Raw genomic sequence first — 23,693 nt, forward strand, 5'->3', positions numbered from 1 at the left:
TGTCTCCGTTTCTCCCCCTCACTGTGTCTCCGTGTCTCCCCTTCACTGTGTCTCCCTGTCTCCCCCTCACTGTGTCTCCCTGTCTCCCCTTCACTGTGTCTGTGTCTCCCTTCACTGTGTCTCCCCCTCTCTGTGTCTCCGTGTCTCCCTTCACTGTGTCTCTGTCTCTCCCGCTCTGTGCCTCCCTGTCTCCCCCTCTCTGTCTCCCGCTCTCTGTGTCTCCCTGTTTCCCCCTCTCTGTGTCTCCCTGTTTCCCTTCACTGTGTCTTCCTGTCTCACCCTCTCTGTGTCTCCGTTCACGGTGTCTCCGTGTATCCCCTCACTGTGTCTCCCTGTCTCCCCCTCACTGTGTCTCCGTGTCTCCCCTTCACTGAGTCTCCCTGTCTCCCCTTCACTGTGTCTCCGTGTCTCCCCCTCACTGTGTCTCCGTGTCTCCCCCTCAGTGTGTCTCCGTGTCTCCCCTTCTCTGTGTCTCCGTGTCTCCCTTCACTGTGTCTCCCCCTCTCTGTGTCTCCGTGTCTCCCTTCACTGTGTCTCCGTGTCTCCCTTCACTGTGTCTCTGTGTCTCTCTTCACTGTGTCTCCCTTCACTGTGTCTCCGTGTCTTCCCCTCTCTGTGTCTCCCTGTCTCCCCCTCACTGTGTCTCCGTGTCTCCCCCTCTCTGCGTCTCCGTTTCTCCCCCTCACTGTGTCTCCGTGTCTCTCCCTGACTATGTCTCCGTGTCTCCCCCTCTCTGCCTCTCCGTTTCTCCCCCTCACTGTGACTCCGTTTCTCCCACTCTCTGTGTCTCCGTGTCTCCCCCTCTCTGTGTCTCCGTGTCTCCCCTTCACTGTGCCGCCGTGTCTCCCATTCACTGTGTCTCCGTCTCCCCTTCACTGTGTCTCCGTCTCCCCCTCACTGTGTCTCCGTGTCTCCCCCTCTCTGTGTCTGCGTGTCTCCCCCACTGTGTCTCCCCCTCTCTGTGTCTCCGTGTCTCCCCCCTCTGTGTCTCCCCCTCACTGTGTCTCTGTTTCTCCCCCTCTCTGTGTCTGCGTGTCTCCCCCACTGTTTCTCCCCCTCTCTGTGTCTCCGTGTCTCCCCTCGCTGTGTCTCCCTGTCTCCCCCTCAGTGTGTCCCTGTCTCCCCCTCATTGTGTAACCGTGTCTCCCCCTCATTGTGTTTCCCTTCACTGAGTCTCCCTGTCTCCCCCTGACTGTGGCTTCCCCTCTCTGTATCTCCCCCCACTGTGTCTCCCTTCACTGTGTCTCCCCCACTGTGTCTCCGTGTCTCCTCCTCACTGTGTCTCCGTGTCTCCCCCTCTCTGTGTCTGCGTGTCTCCCCCACTGTGTCTCCCCCTCTCTGTGTCACCGTGTCTCCCCCCTCTGTGTCTCCCCCTCACTGTGTCTCTGTTTCTCCCCCTCTCTGTGTCTGCGTGTCTCCCCCACTGTGTCTCCCCCTCTCTGTGTCTCCGTGTCTCCCCCTCACTGTGTCTCCGTGTCTCCCCCTCACTGTGTCTCCGTTTCTCCCCCTCACTGTGTCTCCTTGTCTCCCCGTCTCTGTGTATCCTGCTTCCCTTCACTGTGTTTTCCTGTCTCACCCTCTCTGTGTCTCCGTGTCTCCCCTCGCTGTGTCTCCCTGTCTCCCCCTCAGTGTGTCCCTGTCTCCCCCTCATTGTGTAACCGTGTCTCCCCCTCATTGTGTTTCCCTTCACTGAGTCTCCCTTTCTCCCCCTCACTGTGGCTTCCCCTCTCTGTATCTCCCCTCACTGTGTCTCCCTTCACTGTGTCTCCCCCACTGTGTCTCCGTGTCTCCTCCTCACTGTGTCTCCGTGTCTCCCCCTCTCTGTGTCTGCGTGTCTCCCCCACTGTGTCTCCCCCTCTCTGTGTCACCGTGTCTCCCCCTCTCTATGTCTCCGTGTCTCCCCCTCACTGTGTCTCCGTTTCTCCCCCTCTCTGTGTCTGCGTGTCTCCCCCACTGTGTCTCCCCCTCACTGTGTCTCCGTGTCTCCCCCTCACTGTGTCTCAGTGTCTCCCCCTCACTGTGTCTCCGTTTCTCCCCCTCACTGTGTCTCCGTTTCTCCCCCTCACTGTGTCTCTGTGTCTCCCTTCACTGTGTCTCTGTCTCTCCCGCTCTGTGCCTCCCTGTCTCCCCCTCTCTGTCTCCCTGTCTCCCGCTCTCTCTGTCTCCCTGTCTCCCCCTCTCTGTGTCTCTTTGTCTCCCCCTCTCTGTGTCTCCCTGTTTCCCTTCACTGTGTCTTCCTGTCTCACCCTCTCTGTGTCTCCGTTCACGGTGTCTCCGTGTCTCCCCTTCACTGAGTCTCCGTGTCTCCCCTTCACTGAGTCTCCGTGTCTCCCCTTCACTGAGTCTCCGTGTCTCCCCTTCACTGTGTCTCCGTGTCTCCCCCTCACTGTGTCTCCGTGTCTCCCCTTCTCTGTGTCTCCGTGTCTCCCTTCACTGTGTCTCCCCCTCTCTGTGTCTCCGTCTCTCCCTTCACTGTGTCTCCGTGTCTCCCTTCACTGTGTCTCCCCCTCTCTGTGTCTCCGTCTCTCCCTTCACTGTGTCTCCCCCTCTCTGTGTCTCCCCCTCTCTGTGTCTCCGTCTCTCCCTTCACTGTGTCTCCGTCTCTCCCCCTCACTGTGTCTCCGTGTCTCCCCTTCACTGAGTCTCCGTGTCTCCGTTCACCGTGTCTCCCCCTCACTGTGTCTCCGTGTCTCCCTTCACCGTGTCTGCCCCTCACTGTATCTCCATGACTCCCCCTCACTGTGTCTACGCGTCTCCCCCTCTCTGTGTCTCTGTGTCTCCGTTCACTGTGTCTCCACTTCACTGTTTCTCCGTGTCTCCCCCTCACTGTGTCTCCGTGTCTCCCCTTCACCGTGTCTCCGTGTCTCCCCTTCACTGTGTCTCCGTGTCTCCCCCTCACTGTGTCTCCCTGTCTCCCCTTCACTGTGTCTCCCCCTCACTGTGTCTCCGTGTCTTCCCCTCACTGTGTTTCCGTGTCTCCCCTTCTCTGTGTCTCTGTGTCCCCCTTCACTGTGTCTCCCCCTCTCTGTGTCTCCGTGTCTCCCTTCACTGTGTCTCTTTCTCTCCCGCTCTGTCTCCCTGTCTCCCCCTCTCTGTGTCTCCGTGTCTCCGTTCTCTGTGTCTCCACTTCACTGTGCCTTCCTGTCTCCCCCTCACTGTGTCTCCCTGTCTCCCCTTCACTGTGTCTTCCCCTCACTGTGTCTCCGTGTCTTCCCCTCACTGTGTCTCCGTGTCTCCCCTTCTCTGTGTCTCTGTGTCTCCCCCTCTCTGTGTTTTCGTGTCTCCCTTCACTGTGTCTCTGTCTCTCCCGCTCTGTGGCTCCGTCTCCCACTCTCTGTGTCTCCCTTTCTCCCCCTCTCTGTGTCACCCTTTCTCCCCCTTCTGTGTCTCCTTGTCTCCCCCTCTCTGTGTCTCCCTGTTTCCCTTCACTGTGTCTTCCTGTCTTACCCTCTCTGTGTCTCCGTTCACTGTGTCTCCGTGTCTCCCCTCACTGTGTCTCCCTGCCTCCCCCTCACTGTGCCTCCGTGTCTCCCTTCACTGTGGCTCCCTCACTGTGTCTCCGTGTCTCTCCCTCACTGTGTCTCCGTGTCTCTCCCTCACTGTGTCTCCGTGTCTCCCCCTCTCTGCGTCTCCGTTTCTCCCCCTCTCTGTGTCTCCGTGTCTCCCCATCTCTGTCTCCCTTCACTGTGTCTCTGTGTCTCCCCCTCTTTGCGTCTCCGTTTCTCCACCTCACTGTGTCTCCGTGTCTCCCCCTCACTGTGTCTCCCTGTCTCCCCCCACTGTGTCTCCCTGTCTCCCCCTCACTGTGTCTCCCTGTCTCCCCGTCACTGTGTCTCCGTTTCTCCCCCTCACTGCGTCTCCATGTCTCCCCCTCACTGCGTCTCCATGTCTCCCCCTCACTGTGCCGACGTGTCTCCCCTTCACTGTGTCTCCGTCTCCCCTTCACTGTGTCTCCGTCTCCCCTTCACTGTGTCTCCCTGTCTCCCCTTCACTGTGTCTCCCTGTCTGCCCTTCACTGTGTCTCCCTGTCTGCCCCTCTCTGGGTCTCCCTGTCTCCCCCTCACTGTGTCTCCCTGTCTCCCCCTCACTGTGTAACCGTGTCTCCCCCTAATTGTGTTTCCCTTCACTGAGTCTCCCTGTCTCTCCCTCACTGTGGCTTCCCCTCTCTGTATCTCCCCCCACTGTGTCTCCCTTCACTGTGTCTCCCCCACTGTGTCTCCGTGTCTCCCCCTCTCTGTGTCTCCGTGTCTCCCCCTCTCTGTCTCTCCGTGTCTCCCCTTCACTGTGTCTCCCTGTCTCCCCCTCACTGTGTCTTCCTGTCTCCCCCTCACTGCGTCTCCGTGTCTCCCCCTCACTGCATCTCCGTTTCACCCCCTCACTGCGTCTCCGTGTCTCCCCTTCACTGCGTCTCCGTGTCTCCCGCTCTCCGTGTCTCCGTGTCTCCGTTCACTGTGTCTCCACCTCACTGTTTCTCCGTGTCTTCCCCCTCACTGTGCCTCCGTGTCTCCCCCTCACTGAGTCTCCGTGTCTCCCCCTCACTGAGTCTCCGTGTCTCCCCTTCACTGTGCCTCCGTGTCTCCCCTTCACTGTGCTTCCGTGTCTCCCCTTCACTGTGCCTCCCTGTCTCCCCCTCACTGTGTCTCTGTGTCTCCCTTCACTGTGTCTCTTCCTCTCTGTGTCTCCGTGTCTCCCTTTACTGTGTCTCTGTCTCTCCCGCTCTGTGCCTCCGTGTCTCCCCCTCTCTGTCTCCCTGTCTCCCGCTCTCTGTGTCTCCCTGTCACCCCCTCTCTGTGTCTCTTTGTCTCCCCCTCTCTGTGTCTCCCTGTTTCCCTTCACTGTGTCTTCCTGTCTCACCCTCTCTGTGTCTCCGTTCATGGTGTCTCCGTGTATCCCCTCACTGTGTCTCCGTGTATCCCCTCACTGTGTCTCCGTGTCTCCCCCTCACTGTGTCTCCGTGTCTCCCCTTCACTGAGTCTCCCTGTCTCCCCTTCACTGTGTCTCCGTGTCTCCCCCTCACTGTGTCTCCGTGTCTCCCCCTCACTGAGTCTCCCTGTCTCCCCTTCACTGTGTCACCGTGTATCCCCCTCACTGTGTCTCCGTGTATCCCCCTCACTGTGTCTCCATGTCTCCCCCTCACTGTGTCTCCGTGTCTCCCCATCACTGTGTCTTCCTGTCTCCCCCTCACTGCGTCTCCGTGTCTCCCCCTCACTGCGTCTCCGTTTCACCCCCTCACTGCGTCTCCGTGTCTCCCCTTCACTGCGTCTCCGTGTCTCCCCCTCACTGTGTGTCCGTGTCTCCGTTCACCGTGTTTCCCCCTCACTGTGTCTCCGTGTCTCCCTTCACTGTGTCTGCCCCTCACTGTATCTCCGTGACTCCCCTTCTCTGTGTCTGCCTGTCTCCCCCTCACTGTGTCTCCGTGTCTCCCCCTCACTGTGTCTCCGTGTCTTCCCCTCTATGTGTCTCCGTGTCTCCCTTCACTGTGTCTCCCCCTCTCTGTGTCTCCGTGTCTCCCTTCACTGTGTCTCTGTGTCTCTCTTCACTGTGTCTCTGTGTCTCCCTCTCACTGTGTCTCCCTGTCTCCCCTTCACTGTGACTCCGTGACTCCCCCTCACTGTGTCTCCCTGTCTCCCCTTCTCTGTGACTCCGTGTCTCCCTTCACTGTGTCTGCCCCTCACTGTATCTCCGTGACTCCCCTTCTCTGTGTCTGCCTGTCTCCCCCTCACTGTGTCTCCCCCTCACTGTGTCTCCCTGTCTCCCTCTCACTGTGTCTCCCTGTCTCCCCTTCACTGTGACTCCGTGACTCCCCCTCACTGTGTCTCCCTGTCTCCCCTTCTCTGTGACTCCGTGTCTCCCTTCACTGTGTCTGCCCCCCACTGTGTCTCCGTGTCTCCCCCCCACTGTGTCTCCGTGTCTCCCCCTCTCTGTGTCTCCGTGTCTCCCCCTCTCTGTGTCTCCGTGTCTCCCCCTCTCTGTGTCTCCGTGTCTCCCCCTCTCTGTGTCTCCGTGTCTCTCCCTCACTGTGTCTCCGTGTCTCCCTTCACTGTGTCTCTGTCTCTCCCGCTCTGTGTCTCCCTGTCTCCCCCTCTCTGTGTCTCCCTGTCTCCCCTTCTCTGTGTCTCTGTGTCTCCCTTCACTGTGTCTCTCCCGCTCTGTGCCTCCCTGTCTCCCCCTCTCTGTCTCCCTGTCTCCCGCTCTCTGTGTCTCCCTGTCACCCCCTCTCTGTGTCTCTTTGTCTCCCCCTCTCTGTGTCTCCCTGTTTCCCTTCACTGTGTCTTCCTGTCTCACCCTCTCTGTGTCTCCGTTCATTGTGTCTCCGTATATCCCCTCACTGTGTCTCCGTGTCTCCCCCTCACTGTGTCTCCCTGTCTCCCCCTCACTGTGTCTCCCTGTCTCCCCCTCAGTGTGTCTCCGTGTCTCCCCCTCAGTGTGTCTCCGTGTCTCCCCCTCACTGTGTCTCCGTGTCTCCGTTCACCGTGTCTCCCCCTCACTGTGTCTCCGTGTCTCCCTTCACCGTGTCTCCCCCTCACTGTGTCTCCCTGTCTCCCCGTCACTGTGTCTCCGTTTCTCCCCCTCACTGCGTCTCCATGTCTCCCCCTCACTGCGCCGCCGTGTCTCCCCTTCACTGTGTCTCCGTCTCCCCTTCACTGTGTCTCCCTGTCTCCCCTTCACTGTGTCTCCCTGACTGCCCCTCTCTGGGTCTCCCTGTCTCCCCCTCTCTGGGTCTCCTGCTTCCGTTCACTGTGTTTTCCTGTCTCACCCTCTCTGTCTCCGTGTCTCCCCTCGCTGTGTCTCCGTGTCTCCCCCTCACTGTGTCTCCCTGTCTCCCCCTCACTGTGTCTCCCTGTCTCCCCCTCACTGTGTAACCGTGTCTCCCCCTCATTGTGTTTCCCTTCACTGAGTCTCCCTGTCTCCCCCTCACTGTGGCTTCCCCTCTCTGTATCTCCCCCCACTGTGTCTCCCTTCACTGTGTCTCCCCCACTGTGTCTCCGTGTCTCCCCCTCACTGTGTCTCCGTGTCTCCCCCTCACTGTGTCTCCGTGTCTCCCCCTCTCTGTGTCTCCGTGTCTCCCCCTCTCTGTGTCTCCGTTCACGGTGTCTCCGTGTCTCCCCTCACTGTGTCTCCCTGCCTCCCCCTCACTGTGTCTCCGTGTCTCCCCTTCACTGTGTCTCCCTGTCTCCCCCTCACTGTGTCTCCCTATCTCCCCCTCACTGTGTCTCCGTGTCTCCCCCTCACTGTGTCTCCGTGTCTCCCCCTCACTGTGTCTCCCTGTCTCCCCCTCACTGTGTCTCCGTGTCTCCCCTTCACTGAGTCTCCCTGTCTCCCCTTCACTGTGTCTCCGTGTCTCCCCCTCACTGTGTCTCCGTGTCTCCCCCTCACTGTGTCTCCGTGTCTCCCCTTCCTTGTGTCTCCGTGTCTCCCTTCACTGTGTCTCCCCCTCTCTGTGTCTCCGTGTCTCCCTTCACTGTGTCTCCGTGTCTCCCTTCACTGTGTCTCCGTGTCTCCCTTCACTGTGTCTCTGTGTCTCTCTTCACTGTGTCTCTGTGTCTCCCTTCACTGTGTCTCCGTGTCTCCCCCTCTCTGTGTCTCCCTGTCTCCCTCTCACTGTGTCTCTGTGTCTCCCCCTCTCGGCGTCTCCGTTTCTCCCCCTCACTGTGTCTCCGTGTCTCTCCCTGACTATGTCTCCGTGTCTCCCCCTCTCTGCCTCTCCGTTTCTCCCCCTCACTGTGACTCCGTTTCTCCCACTCTCTGTGTCTCCGTGTCTCCCCCTCTCTGTGTCTCCGTGTCTCCCCCTCACTGTGTCTCCGTTTCTCCCCCACTGTGGCTCCCCCTCTCTGTGTCTCCCTTCACTGTGTCTCCGTGTTTCCCCCTCACTGTTTCTCCGTGTCTCTCCTCACTGTGTGTCCGTGTCTCCCTTATTGTGTCTCTGTGTTTCCCCCCTCTGTCTGCGTGCCCTCCCCTCTCTGTGTCTCGATCTCCCATTCACAGTGTCTCCGTGTCTCCCTTCACTGTGTCTGCCCCTCACTGTATCTCCGTGACTCCCCTTCTCTGTGTCTGCCTGTCTCCCCCTCACTGTGTCTCCCCCTCACCTTGTCTCCATGTCTCCCTCTCTCTGTGTCTCCGTGTCTCCGTTCTCTGTGTCTCCACTTCACTGTTTCTCCGTGTCTCCCCCTCACTGTGCCTCCGTGTCTCCCCCTCACTGTGTCTCCCTGTCTCCCCTTCACTGTGACTCCGTGACTCCCCCTCACTGTGTCTCCCTGTCTCCCCTTCTCTGTGACTCCGTGTCTCCCTTCACTGTGTCTGCCCCTCACTGTATCTCCGTGACTCCCCTTCTCTGTGTCTGCCTGTCTCCCCCTCACTGTGTCTCCCCCTCACCTTGTCTCCATGTCTCCCTCTCTCTGTGTCTCCGTGTCTCCCCTTCACTGTGCCTCCGTGTCTCCCCCTCACTGTGCCTCCGTGTCTCCCCCTCACTGTGTCTCCCTGTCTCCCCCTCACTGTGTCTCCCTGTCTCCCCTTCACTGTGACTCCGTGACTCCCCTTCTCTGTGTCTGCCTGTCTCCCCCTTACTGTGTCTCCACCTCACCGTGTCTCCATGTCTCCCCCTCTCTGTGTCTCCGTGTCTCCGTTCTCTGTGTCTCCACTTCACTGTGCCTTCCTGTCTCCCCCTCACTGTGTCTCCCTGACTCCCCTTCACTGTGTCTTCCCCTCACTGTGTCTCCGTGTCTTCCCCTCACTGTGTCTCCGTGTCTTCCCCTCACTGTGTCTCCGTGTCTCCCCTTCTCTGTGTCTCTCTCCCCCTCTCTGTGTTTTCGTGTCTCCGTTCACTGTGTCTCCGTCTCCCACTCTCTGTGTCTCCCTTTCTCCCCCTCTCTGTGTCACCCTTTCTCCCCCCTCTGTGTCTCCTTGTCTCCCCCTCTCTGTGTCACCCTGTTTCCCTTCACTGTGTCTCCGTGTCTCCCCTCACTGTGCCTCCGTGTCTCCCTTCACTGTGGCTCCCTCACTGTGTCTCCGTGTCTCTCCCTCACTGTGTCTCCGTGTCTCTCCCTCACTGTGTCTCCGTGTCTCCCCCTCTCTGCGTCTCCGTTTCTTCCCCTCTCCGTGTCTCCCCCTCTCTGTCTCCCTTCACTGTGTCTCTGTGTCTCCCCCTCTCTGCGTCTCCGTTTCTCCACCTCACTGTGTCTCCGTGTCTCCCCCTCACTGTGTCTCCCTGTCTCCCCCTCACTGTGTCTCCCTGTCTCCCCGTCACTGTGTCTCCGTTTCTCCCCCTCACTGCGTCTCCGTTTCACCCCCTCACTGCGTCTCCATGTCTCCCCCTCACTGCGTCTCCATGTCTCCCCCTCACTGCGTCTCCATGTCTCCCCCTCACTGTGTCTCCCTGTCTGCCCCTCTCTGGGTCTCCCTGTCTCCCATTCACTGTGCCGCCGTGTCTCCCCTTCACTGTGTCTCCATCTCCCCTTCACTGTGTCTCCGTCTCCCCCTCACTGTGTCTCCCTGTCTCCCCTTCACTGTGTCTCCCTGTCTGCCCCTCTCTGGGTCTCCCTGTCTCCCCCTCTCTGGGTCTCCCTGTCTCCCCCTCTCTGGGTCTCCTGCTTCCCTTCACTGTGTTTTCCTGTCTCACCCTCTCTGTCTCCGTGTCTCCCCTCGCTGTGTCTCCCTGTCTCCCCCTCACTGTGTCTCCCTGTCTCCCCCTCACTGTGTCTCCGTCTCCCCCTCACTGTGTAACCGTGTCTCCCCCTCATTGTGTTTCCCTTCACTGAGTCTCCCTGTCTCCCCCTCACTGTGGCTTCCCCTCTCTGTATCTCCCCCCACTGTGTCTCCCTTCACTGTGTCTCCCCCACTGTGTCTCCGTGTCTCCCCCCCACTGTGTCTCCGTGTCTCCCCCTCTCTGTGTCTCCGTGTCTCCCCCTCTCTGTCTCCCTTCTCTGTGTCTCTGTGTCTCCCCCTCTCCGCGTCTCCTTTTCTCCACCTCACTGTGTCTCCGTGTCTCCCCCTCACTGTGTCTCCGTGTCTCCCCCTCACTGTGTCTCCGTGTCTCCCCCTCACTGTGTCTCCGTGTCTCCCCCTCACTGTGTCTCCCTGTCTCCCTCTCACTGTGTCTCCCTGTCTCCCCTTCACTGTGACTCCGTGACTCCCCCTCACTGTGTCTCCCTGTCTCCCCTTCTCTGTGACTCCGTGTCTCCCTTCACTGTGTCTGCCCCTCACTGTATCTCCGTGACTCCCCTTCTCTGTGTCTGCCTGTCTCCCCCTCACTGTGTCTCCCCCTCACTGTGTCTCCCTGTCTCCCTCTCACTGTGTCTCCCTGTCTCCCCTTCACTGTGACTCCGTGACTCCCCCTCACTGTGTCTCCCTGTCTCCCCTTCTCTGTGACTCCGTGTCTCCCTTCACTGTGTCTGCCCCCCACTGTGTCTCCGTGTCTCCCCCCCACTGTGTCTCCGTGTCTCCCCCTCTCTGTGTCTCCGTGTCTCCCCCTCTCTGTGTCTCCGTGTCTCCCCCTCTCTGTGTCTCCGTGTCTCCCCCTCTCTGTGTCTCCGTGTCTCTCCCTCACTGTGTCTCCGTGTCTCCCTTCACTGTGTCTCTGTCTCTCCCGCTCTGTGTCTCCCTGTCTCCCCCTCTCTGTGTCTCCCTGTCTCCCCTTCTCTGTGTCTCCTTGTCTCCCTTCACTGTGTCTTCCTGTCTCACTTCACTGTGTCTTCCTGTCTCACCCTCTCTGTGTCTCCGTGTCTCCGTTCAATGTGTCTCCGTGTCTCCCCTCACTGTGTCTCCCTGTCTCCCCCTCACTGTGTCTCCCTGTCTCCCACTCACTGTGGGTCCGTGTCTTCCCCACACTGTGTGTCCGTGTGTCCCCTTCACTGTGTCTCTGTCTCTCCCCCCCCCTCTGTGTCTCCCTGTCTCCCCCCTCTGTGTCTCCCTGTCTCTCCTCTCTGTGTCTCCCTGTCTCCCCTCTCTGTGTCTCCCTGTCTCCCCTCTCTGTGTCTCCCTGTTTCCCCTCTCTGTGTCTCTGTGTCTCCCCTCTCTGTGTCTCTGTGTCTCCCTTCACTGTGTCTCCGTGTCTCCCTTCACTGTGTCTCCGTGTTTCCCCCTCACTGTGTCTCCGTGTCTCTCCTCACTGTGTGTCCGTGTCTCCCTTACTATGTCTCTGTGTTTCCCCCCTCTGTCTGTGTGCCCTCCCCTCTCTGTGTCTCGATCTCCCCTTCACAGTGTCTCTGTGTCTCGATCTCCCCTTCACAGTGTCTCTGTGTCTCCCCCGATCTGTGTCTCCCTGTCTTTGCCCTCTCTGTGTCTCCTTCTCCCACTCCTTGTGTCTCCGTGTCTTCCCCACACTGTTTGTGTCCCCCCTTGCTGTGTCTGTGTCCCCGTGTCTCTACTCCCCACCTCTCTCTCTGTGTCCCCCCTCACGCTCACACTCCTTTCTCTCCCCCCCCCGCCGATCTGCCACTTCCCTCTACTGCTATACATGATGGCTCCTTTTTCTTAGGCTGATATTAAGAAAGCTTGTTATATAAACAACACACACAAAATGCTTGCAGAACACAGCAGACAAGGCAGCATCTATAGAGAGAAGCGCTGTCGACGTTTCGGTCCGAGACCCTTCGTCAGGACTATCTGAAAGGAAAGATTGTAAGAGATTTGAAAATAGGAGGGGGACGGAAAAATGCGAAATGATAAAAGACCTGGAAGGGGTGGGGTGAAGCTGTGAGCCGGAAAGGTGATTGGCAAAAGGGATACAGAGCTAGGGAATGGAAAGGATTATGGGACGGGAGGCCTCGGGGAGTGGGGGGGGGGAAGCACCAGATGGAGATGGAGAACAGTCAGAGTGATGGGCAGAAAGAGAAGGAAAAAAAGGAGGGGGGATAAAAACTAAATATATCAGAGATGGGGTAAGAAGGGGAGGAGGGGCATTAACGGAAGTTAGAGAAGTCAATGTTCATGCCATCAGGTTGGAGGCTACCCAGCTGGTATCTGAGGTGTTGTTCCTCCAACCTGAGTGTGGCTTCATCTTGACAGTGGAGGAGGCCGTGGATAGACATACCAGAATGGGAATGGGACGTGGAATTAAAATGTGTGGCCACTGGGAGATCCTGCTTTCTGTGGCGGACAGAGCATAGGTGTTCAGCGAAACGGTCTCCCAGTCTGCTTTGGGTCTCACCAATATATAAAAGGCCACACCGGGAGAACCTGACGCAGTATACCACACCAGCCGACACACAGGTGAAGTGTCGCCTCAACTGGAAGGACTGTCTGGGGCCCTGAATGGTGGTGAGGGAGGAAGTGTAAGGGCTGGTGTAGCACTTGTTCCGTTTACAAGGATAAGTGTCAGGAGGGAGATCGGTGGGAAGGGATGGGGGGGGACGAGTGGACATGTAGGGAGTGATCCCTGCGAAAAGCAGAAAGGGGTGGGGGGAGGGAAAAATGTGTTTGGTAGTGGGATCCCGTTGGAGGTGGCGGAAGTTACGGAGAATTATATGTTGGACCTGGAGGCTGGTGGGGTGGTAGTTGAGGACAAGGGGAACCCTATCCCGAGTGGGGTGGTGGGTGGATGGGGTGAGGGCGGATGTGCGGGAAATGGGAGAGATGCGTTTGAGAGCAGAGTTGATGGTGGAAGAAGGGAAGCCCCTTTGTTTAAAAAAGGAAGACACTTCCTTCATCCTGGAATGAAAAGCCTCATCCTGAGAGTAGATGAGGCGGAGAAGGAGAAGGGGATATCATTTTTGCAAGAGACAGGGTGGGAAGAGGTATAGTCCAGGTAGCTGTGAGAGTCTGTAGGCTTATAGTAGACATCAGTAGATAAGCTGTTTTCAGAGATGGAGACAGAAAAATCAAGAAAGGGGAGGGAGGTGTCGGAAATGGACCAGGTAAATTTGAGGGCACGGTGAAAGTTGGAGGCAAAGTTAATGAAGTCAACACGCTCAGCATACATGCAGGAGGCAGCGCCAATGCAGTCGTTGATGTAGCGAAGGAAAAGAGGGGGATGGATATAGGCTTGGAACATAGACTGTTCCACAAAACCAACAAAAAGGCAGGCATAACTGGGATCCATGTGGGTGCCCATGGCTACACCTTTGGTTTGGAGGAAATGCAAGGAGCCAAAGGGGAAATTATTGAATGTAAGGACTAATTCCGCTCGCAGAGGAGAGTGGTGGTAGAAGGGAATTGGTTAGGTCTGGAATCCAAAAAGAAGCGGAGAGCTTTGAGACCGTCCTGGTGGGGGATGGAGGTATATAGGGACTGGACATATATGGTGAAAATAAGGCAGTGGGGGCCAGAGAACTTAAAATCATTGAAAAAATTCAAAGCGTGAGAAATGTCATGAACATAGATGGGAAGGGATTGAACAAGGGGAGATAAAACAGTGTCAAGGTATGCAGAAATGAGTTCGGTGGGGCAGGAGCAAGCTGAGACAATGGGTCTACCTGGACAGGCAGGTTTGTGGATCTTGGGTAGGAGGTAGAAACAGGAAGTGCGGGGTGTGGGAACTATGAGGTTAGTGGCAGTGGATGGGAAATCTCCAGAGTTGATAAGGTTGGTGATGGTATAGGAGATAGTGGCCTGGTGCTCCTTAGTGGGGTCATGATCAAGGGGTAAATAAAAGAGAGGAACTGGCCCAAGTTGATCGGAAAAGTAAGCTAAATGGAGGGACAGTAGAGCAGAATTGGATGAAATTCCTACAAGAAATAAGGAGAGTGCAGGAATAATATATTCTAAGAGAAAAGAAAATCATAAAAGGAAAAAAGAGACGAATGTGGCTAACGAGAGAAGTTAAGGCTAAAATAAAAGCAAAAGAGACAGCGTACAAGGAAGCAAAAATTGGTGGGAAAACTGGATGAATTTTAAAAATTTAAAGAAGGAAACTAAGAAAGTCATTAGGAAAGAAAAGATGAATTATGAGAGGAAGTTGGCAATTAACATAAAGTACACTAAGAGTTTTTTTTTAAATATATGAAGGGTGAAAGAGTGACAGATAGATATAGGACCTATTGAAAAGGATGCTGGAGAAATTATAATGGGTAACAAAGAGATGGCAGAGGAACTAAATGAGTATTTTGCATCAGTCTTCAAAGTGGAAGACATTAGCAACATACCTGATAGCCAGAGGTCTCAGGGAATAGAATTAGTTACAGTCAAGATTACTGGAGAGAAAGTGCTTGAGAAGCTAAATGGGCTAAAGATAGAGAAGTCTCCTGGACCTGATGAAGTGCATCCACAAGTTCTGAAGGAGGTGGCTTTGGAGATTGTGGAAGCATTGGAAATAATCTTCCAGGAATCAGTAGACTCTGGCATGGTTCCGGAGGACTGGAAAGTCGCAAATGTAGTTCCGTTGTTTAAGAAAGGGGGGAGGCAGCAAGAAGAAAATTACAGACCTATAAGTCTAACATTGGTAGTTGGAAAGTTATTAGAGTCGATCCTCAAGGACAAGGTTATGAATTACCTTGAGGTGCATGACAAAATAGGCCCAAGCCAACATGGTATCATGAAGGGAAGATCCTGCCTCACCAACCTATTGGAATTTTTTGAGGTAATCTCAAATAAGATTGACAAGGGAGAGGATGTGGATGTTGTGTATTTGGAATTTCAAAAGGCCTTTGATAAGGTGTTGCATAAGAGGCTGCTTAATAAGATGAGGGCCCATGGAATTACAGGAAGGATATTGGAATGGGTGGAGCATTGGCTGATAGGCAGAAAGCAAAGAGTGGGAATACAGGGATCCTATTCTGGTTGGTTGCCCGTTACTAGTGGTGTTCCGCAGGGGATGATGTTGGGGCTTCTTTTTACACTGTATATCGATGATTTAGATTATGGATTTAATGGTTTTGTGGCTAAATTTGCGGATGACACTAAGATAGATGGAGGAGCAGGAAGTGTTCAGGAAACGGAAAGGTTGCTGAGATTTGGTCAGTTTAGGAGAGTGGGGAAAGAAATGGCAGATGAGATACAAAGTTGAGAAATGTACAGTTGTACATTTCGGAAGAAGAAACAATCGGGCAGATTATTATTTAGATGGGGAGAAAATTCAAAAATTGGAAGTGCAAAGAGACTTGGGTGTCCTAAAATTTCCTTTCAGTTAGTCCTGACGAAGGGTCTCAGCCCGAAACATCGACAGTGCTTCTCCTTATAGATGCTGCCTGGCCTGCTGTGTTCCATAAGCATTTTGTGTGTGTTGCTTGAATTTCCAGCATCTGCAGATTTCCTTGTGTAAGCTTGTTATATATGCAGCAAAGTAATCACCTTTCTTTTGATAAAAACACAAAATGCTGGCAGAACTCAGCAGGCCAGACAGCATTTTGTGTTTTTATTTATTTCCAGCATCTGCAGATTCACTCATGTTACCTTTCTTTTGAATTTATTGAAGTGTATTTTGGGGCATCAGTTTTATATCTGCAGGGCTGTCGTTTTTCAGTGTTCATGGAGTGAGGTCTGACAACATAGCAAGGTTTACCCAACAAAGATGGTTTTATGGACTGGATACCTGCAGTGAACATTGATAGACAGCTTCATGCCGATGTAGAGAATACACTAAAACTTATTGCAGACTGCTCATTTGGATTATACAACATCCCATTCGTGTATTTGTAGTACAGGTGATCCTAATTGGTGGTGTTATTCAAACTGAACAATATTTGTTACTTCATTGTGAAACCTTGTCATTATTCATTTTTTGTTCATCATTAACGATATTCAGCCTTTGAACCGAAATCTTGCATTTTTCATTTGTAGAGTTAACAAGAACATGGAAGGTATGTGTCAAGTAGTTGAGATAGATATTCTGATGAGCACTTAGCCTTTAAAATATTACTTGGCCAGGATATAGTGCATCTGATTTAAGAAAATTTGCAGAATATCCAGCATTACTTCACCTGAAGGTTGAAAACAATTCTTTATGTGAAAGCTTTGTTTCTGTTTGCTTTCAGGAAGGGGGCTCTTCTCCTGAATAATGGGTTTGCAATTGTTGCTGCTTTATTGATGGCCCTATGTGAAAATGCTGATTCCTTTCAGATGTTGATTGTGGGACGTTTTGTCATTGGAGTGAATGGAGGTGAGAATTATTTGAATTCATTAAATCTCTTCATTTCTGTCTGTTTGCTAAAATGTGTCATCAGGTTAAAAAAAAGCTCTTTTCATTGGCTCTGTTCCTTGATACCCTGCGTGGGAGGACTGGTATAAGGAATTCAGTTGAATTGAGGCTGTTCAATGATCTATCCATTTTCCTTTCTGCAAATACATGGAGAGTAATTATGTACTTGTAGTCGCACGCAAAGCGCTACTAAAGAAAACACGGAGGCAGAGAAAGCTGAAGTTGGAATGACTTTACTGATTCAAAATTGCGCGCTTAAATCTCCCCTCCGCCCCGAGCGGACCGCGCGTCTGCCTGCGGCTCCCAATGGCGGTTCGAAACCCGTGTGTGCAAGCCGCCACACCAATCCGCCCAGAAACGTCCACCGGGGGAGTGGAGCCCCCAGCCTGGGTGTCCGGCCTCGCCGGCGCAGTGCGGGTACCCTCACTGGTTGCTCAATGTCTAAGTGCGCCGGTTTGAGGCGGTCCACTGTAAAAGTCTCTTCCCGGCCACCCATCTCCACGACACATGTGGTTCCGTTGTCCCGGATCACCTTGAAGGGTGCCTCATACGGCCGCTATAGAGGTGACCTGTGCATGCCCCTGTGAATAAAAACATACTCACAGTCTCGGAGGTCTTTCGTGGTGAAGGATGGTCAGGACTGGTGCCAGGGTCCCTACCTTGTCCCGCAGCCTCGTTAGCACCACTGCTGGAGTTTCTTCCGAACCTCGGGCCTCTGGTACAAACTCTCCTGGGACCGTCGGGGGCGCCGTAGACCAATTCCGCTGAGGAGGTGCCCAGGTCCTCCTTGGGGGCTGTGCGGATGCCCAGTAGGACCCAGGGAAGCTCATCTATCCAGTTGGGGCTCCTGAGGCGCGCCATCAGGCCCAACTTGAGATGCCGGTGGAATCGCTCTACCAAACCGTTGGACTGGGGATGGTGCGCTGTGGTGTGATGCAGCTGGGTGCCCAGGAGCTGCGCTAGTGCTGTCCACAAACCAGACGTGAATTATGCCCCTCTGTCGGAGGTGATGTCCATTGGGAGGCTGAGCCTGGTGATCCAGTTGGCAATGAGCGCCCTGGTGCAGGACTCATATAACCATATAACAATTACAGCACGGAAACAGGCCATCTCAGCCCTTCTAGTCCGTGCCGAACGCTTACTCTCACCTAGTCCCACTGACCCGCACTTAGCCCATAACCCTCCATTCCTTTCCTGTCCATATACCTATCCAATTTTGCTTTAAATGACAATACTGAACCTGCCTCTACCACTTCTACTGGAAGCTCGTTCCACACAGCTACCACTCTCTGAGTAAAGAAATTCCCCCTCGTGTTACCCTTAAACTTTTGCCCCAAACTCTCAACTCATGTCCCCTTGTTTGAATCTCCCCTACTCTCAATGGAAAAAGCCTATCCACGTCAAATCTATCTATCCCCTTCATAATTTTAAATACCTCTATCAAGTCCCCCCTCAACCTTCTACGCTCCAAAGAATAAAGATCTAACTTGTTCAACCTTTCCCTGTAACTTAGGTTCTGAAACCCAGGTTACATTCTAGTAAATCTTCTCTATACTCTCTATTTTGTTGACATCTTTCTTATAATTTGGTGACCAGAACTGTACACAATACTCCAAATTCAGCCTTACCAATGCCTGTACAATTTTAACATTACAGCCCAACTCCTATACTCAATGCTCTGATTTACAAAAGCCAACATACCAAAAGCTTTTTTCACCGCCCTATCCACATGAGATTCCACCTTCAGAGAACTATGCGCCATTATTCCTAGATCACTCTGTTCTACTGCATTCTTCAATGCCCTGCCATTTACCATGTATGTCCTATTTGGATTATTCCTACCAAAATATAGCACCTCACACTTATCAGCATTAAACTCCATCTGCCATCCTTCAGCCCACTCTTCTAACTGGCCTAAATATCCCTGTAAGCTTTGAAAACCTACTTCATTATCCACAACACCAGCTACCTTCTTACATCTGCATACTTACTAATCCAATTTACCACCCCATCATCCAGATCATTAAAGTATATGACAAACAACATTGGACCCAATACAGATCCCTGAGGCACACCACTAGTCACTGGCCTCCAACCTGACAAACAGTTATCCACCACTACTCTCTGGCATCTCCCATCCAGCCACTGTTGAATCTATTTTACTACTTCAATATTAATACCTAACAACTGAACCTTCCTAACTAACCTTCCGTGCGGAACTTTGTCAAAGGTCTTACTGAAGTCCATATAGACAACATCCACTGCTTTGCCCTCATCAACTTTCCTCGTAATCTCTTAAAAAAATTCAATAAGATTTGTCAAACATGACCTTCCACGAACAAATCCACGTTGACTGTTCCTAATCTGACCCTGTCTATCCAGATAATTATATATACCATCTCTAAGAATACTTTCCATTAATTTACCCACCACTGACGTCAAACTGACAGGCCTATAATTGCTAGGTTTGCTCTTAGAGCCCTTTTTAAACAATGGAACCACATGAGCAATATGCCAATTCTCCGGCTCGGCTCCGTTTCTAATGACATTTGAAATATTTCTTTCAGAGTCCCTGCTATTTCTACACTAACTTCCCTCAAGGTCCTAGAGAATATCCTGTCAGGATCCGGAGATTTATCCACTTTTATATTCCTTAAAAGTGCCAGTACTTCCTCCTCTTTAATTGTCATAGTTTCCATAACTTCCCTACTTGTTTCCCTTACCTTACACAATTCAATATCCTTCTCCTTTGTGAATACCGAAGAAATTGTTCTAAATCTCCACCATCTCTTTCGGCTCCACACATAGCTGTTCACTCTGATTCTCTAAGGGACCAATTTTATCCCTCACTATCCTTTTGCTATTAATATAACAGTAGAAACTCTTTGGATTTATTTTCACCTTACATGCCAAAGCAACCTCGTATCTTCTTTTAGCTTTTCTAATTTCTTTCTTAAGATTCTTCTTAGATTCTTTATATTCCTCGAGCACCTCCTTTACTCCATGTTGCCTATATTTATCATAGAATTCCCTCTTTTTCTGAACCAAGTTTCCAATATCCCTAGAAAACTATGGCTCTCTCAAACTTTTAACCTTTCCTTTCAACCTAACAGGAACATAATGATTCTGTACCCTCAAAATTTCACCTTTAAATGACCACCATTTCTCCATTACATCCTTCCCATAAAACAAGTTGTCCCAATCCATTCCTTCTAAATCCTTTCACATCTCCTCAAAGTAAGCCTTTCTCCAATCAAAAATCTCAACCCTGAGTCCAGTCCTATCCTTCTCCATAATTATATTGAAACTAATGGTATTGTGATCACTGGACCCGAAGTGCTCCCCAACACATACGTCCATCACCTGACCTATCTCATTCCCTAAAAGGAGATCCAACACTGCCCCTTTTCTAGTCGGTACCTCTATGCATTGCTACAAAAAACTACCCTGCACACATCTTACAAACTCCAAACCATTCAGCCCTTTTACAGAATGGACTTCCCAGTCTATGTGTGGAAAATTAAAATCTCCCACAAACACAACTCTGTGCTTACTACAGATATATGCTATCTCCTTGCAACTCAGTGGACGTGTCTGCGAGCGGTATGGCTTCCGGCCATCTGGTGAACCTGTCTACCATGGTAAAGATGTACCTGGCACCCCGGGAGACTGGCAGGGGGCCGACGATGTCCACGTGGATGTGTTGGAACCTCCTGTGCGTGAGCTGGAACTGCTGGAGGGGAGCCTTCACGTGCCGCTGGACTTTGGCGGTCTGGCAGTGTACGCAGGTCCTGGCCCAGAGTTCGACCTGTTCGCGCAAACCATGCCAGACGAATCTACCAGCTTGATGGATGTCCAGATGGATGAGTGGGCCAGGTCGTGCAGTGTGTCGAACACCCGGTGCCTCCTCGCTGCTGGTTTCACAGGTCGGGGTTTGCCGGTAGACACGTCACGGAGTCGATCCGCTGCCGGGTCAATGGAGACGTCCTCCAACTGGAGCCCCGAAACGGTGGTGCGGTAAGGCGGGATATCGGGGACTGACAGTTGTGCTTCCACCAGCGCTGTGTAGTCTATTACTGAGGACGATAAGCCTACTGAGTGGAGACAGGGGCGAGACAGTGTGTCAGCAACGCCGTTGTTCTTCCCTGTGATGTGGTGGACGTCCATGGTGAATTCTGAAATAAAGGACAGGTGCCGACCATGGGTCCGATACCTTGGCCAGTGCGAGGGTGAGGGGCTTGTGGTCCATATACACAGTGAACTCCCTTCCCTTGAGGAAGTACCGGAAATGCCGGACAGCCAGGTAGAGCGCTAACAACTCTCTGTTGAAGGCGCTGTACTTCACCTCTGGTGGCCGTAGTTGCCGGCTGAAGAAAGTGAGTGGTCGCCACTGGTCCTCGTCGAGCTGCTCCAGGATTCCACCAACTGGCGTGTCAGAAACATCGACTGTGAGTGCCGTGAGTACATCGACTCTCGGGTGCACTAGGAGGGCCGCCTTTGCCAGCACCTCCCTGGCCTGCTCGAACGCCTCCGTGGACTCCGCGTCCCATGCCACTTCTTTGGTCATCAGGCTGAACGAGGGTCTCATGATGCGGGCCGCCACCGGCACAAACCAATGATAAAAGGTGACCATCCCTACAAACTCCTGCAGGCCCTCGACGGTGCTGGGCTTTGGGAACTGGCGGATGGCCCGGACCTTGTCCGGTAGGGGAACTGCGCCATGTCGGTTGACTCTGTGGCCCAAGAAGTCGATCTCCGTCAGCCCGAACTGGCACTTCGCCGGATTGGCACTTCGGCGTTGCCAGAGCTGGCTCAAATGTGCCATGTGCTCTTGGTGCGAACTGCGGGCCACCAGGATATCGTCCAAGTAAATGAAAACAAAATCCAGCCGCATCCCACCGAGTCCCTGAGTCTTTGGAAAGTTTGGGCTGCATTCTTGAGACCGAAAGGCATCCTCAGGAATTCGAACAAGCCAAACGGGGTGATGAGGGCTGTCTTGGGCACGTCATTGGGGTGCACTGGGATCTGACTGTATCCACTGACCAGGTTAATTTTGGAGAAGATGGTTGCTCCGTGCAGGTTCGCCATGAAGTCCTGGATGTGGGGTACCGGGTATCTGTCGGCGGTTGTGGCATCATTGAGCCTTCTGTAGTCTCCGCAGGGCCTCCATCCTCCTGCGCACTTGGGCACCATGTGCAGCGGGGATGCCCACGAGCTGTCTGAGTGGCGTATGATCCCCAGCTCTTCCATCTTACGGAACTCCTCCATGGTGAGGTGGAGTTTGTCAGGTGGGAGCCTGCGAACTCGGGTGGGCAGCGACAGTCCTTGCGTGGGGATGTGGTGCTGCACGCTGTGCTTGGGGTCGGCCGTGGAGAACTGCGGGGTGACTATGGAGGGGAATTCTGCCAACACCCTGGTGAATTTGTTACCCGAGAGGGTCACGGAATCCAGGTGGAGGGCCGGTAGCTTGGCTTCTCTGAGCTGGAAAGTCTGGAACGTCTCGGTGTGGACCAAACGCCGGCCTTTTAGGTCAACCAGGAGGCAGTTGGCTCATAGGAAATCTGCCTCTAGTAGTGGCTATGACACTGCTGCCAAAGTGAAAGTCCAAGTGAAATGGCTGGACCTGAAATGCAGTGAGATAGTACGTCCGAATACTGGTGCCATTTGTAGCCGTGAGTTCAGGGCCTGGGACCGCGTTACGTGTGTCCATGTTCGGGGGGTGCGGGAGTACGCTGACTTTGGCACCGATTTCTGCCAGGACGCGCAGCCCGGTGTGTCAGTCCCAGAGGTACAGGAGGCTGTCTCGGTGGCCAGCCGTTGTAACCATTAGCGACGGCTGGCCCCGGCGTTTCCCGGAAAAGCACATGGTGGACGGCAGCGGCGTGTGCCTGAGCCTCATCTTTGGTGATAGAAACACCATTGTTCTGAACTTTTGTCTTTCTCCCCTGTGGGTCTTGACGGCTTCGGTTGTGGGGCCTGGGCTTTGGGGCGCGCGATCGTGGCTAGGCCAATGGAGGCTGCTTCACGTTGCTTGCTCTGCCAAAGGACGTCTGCTTTAGCCACGACCCTGTGTGGGTCGCTGAAATCCTCACCCGCGAGGAGGAGGTGGATGTCCTCTGGCATTTGCTCAAGGAACAACTGTTCAAATAAAAGGCACGGCTTATGGCTGTCCATATCTTGAGCTCGGATGGCGTGCAGTCGCCCAGGCCGTCCATGTGTAGGAGCCGCGTTCATGGTGGGAAAGTCCGAAGGTATGGATCAGGAGCACCTTAAGCTTAACGTACCTGTCCTCCGTTGGTGGCTGGCATAGGAAGTCGATGATCCGGCCTGCCGTCTCCTGGTTGAGCGCATTGACCACGTAGTAGTACTGCATGGCGTTGGCTGTAATGTCTCTGATATTGAACTGGGCCTCAGCCTGCTTGAACCAGACGTGGGGCAGAGTGGCCCAGAAAGTTGGAAGCTTCAGAGCGACCGTGCTGTGCGAGTTGCTCGAACTCATGGCTGGTCGCTGAGTCGCCGGCTCCAGAGGCTGTCTGGAACGTCGGGGTCACCAATGTCGTCACACGCAATGATCTGTCCATTTTCCTTTCTGCAAATACATGGAGAGTAATTATGTGCTTGTAGTCGCGCATGAAGTGCTACTAAAGAAAACACACGGAGGCAGAAAGAGCTGAACTTGGAATGACTTTACTGATTCAAAATTACGCGCTTAAATCTCCCCTCCCATGGGTCCCTGCGACCCGCGGGGTGGGTGTGACGTCAGACTGTCCCCGGAAGGTCCGCGTATCTGCCTGCGGCTCCCGATGGCGGTTTGAGACCCGTGTGTGCAGGCCATCACATGCTAACTTTTACAGTTTCGTACTCTAATCCACCAAAATTTCTGGTAAGGTTTTGGCGAACCAATCCTCATAGAGGGATCAGAAATGGAGAGAGTAAGCAACTTCAAGTTCCTAGGTGTCAATATCTCTGGATCTAACCTGGACACAACATATTGATGCAGCTTTAAAGAAGGCAAGACAGTGGTATATACAGATGTACCGTGGAGAGCATTTTGACTGGCTGCAACACCGTCTGATATGTGGGGGTGGGGGGTGGGGGCTACTGCACAGGAACAAAGTAAGCTGCAGAGAGTGGCAGAATTAGTCAGCTGCATCATGGGTACTATTCCCCGTGGTGTGCAAGACAATTTCAAGAGTAGTGCCTCAGAAATGCGGCGTTCATCATTAAGGACTATTAGGACCCAGGACATGTCCCCTTGTCACTGTTTCCATTGAGAAGGAGGTGCAGAAGCCTGAAGGCACACACTCAGTGATTCATGAACAGCTTCTTCCCCTCTGCCATCTGATTTCTAAATGGACATTGAACCCATGAACACTACCTCAACACTTCTTTGTGTTGCTGCACTCCTTATTTTAATAGTCACACATGCGTATGTGTATATATATTTACTGTAATTCAGTTTTATTCTTTATTTATCATGCATTGCATTTTACTGCTTCCATAAAGTTAATGAATTTCATGGCATACGCCGGTGATATTAAACCTGATTCTGATTCTGAAGAGGTCCCATATGGTAGGCTGGCCCATGAGGAGTTTTAGTAGACTGCACCTAAAATTCATGTGA

The 23,693-nt window shown here is 53.3% G+C and overlaps 1 protein-coding gene across 7 annotated transcripts in view; it reads left to right on the forward strand.

Moving 5' to 3' along the window:
- slc2a9l2 (solute carrier family 2 member 9, like 2) overlaps window positions 1-23,693 on the forward strand; it is a 408,559-nt gene that overhangs the window by 121,625 nt on the left and 263,241 nt on the right. For all 7 annotated transcript variants that reach the window (XM_059964824.1, XM_059964823.1, XM_059964828.1 and 4 more), the window contains one exon: window positions 15,906-16,030. In XM_059964824.1, the coding sequence (XP_059820807.1) occupies window positions 15,906-16,030 (125 nt within the window). The remainder of the gene's footprint in view (window positions 1-15,905; window positions 16,031-23,693) is intronic.

Source organism: Hypanus sabinus, chromosome 3 (genome assembly GCF_030144855.1).
Source record: "Hypanus sabinus isolate sHypSab1 chromosome 3, sHypSab1.hap1, whole genome shotgun sequence".
NCBI lineage: Eukaryota > Metazoa > Chordata > Chondrichthyes > Myliobatiformes > Dasyatidae > Hypanus > Hypanus sabinus.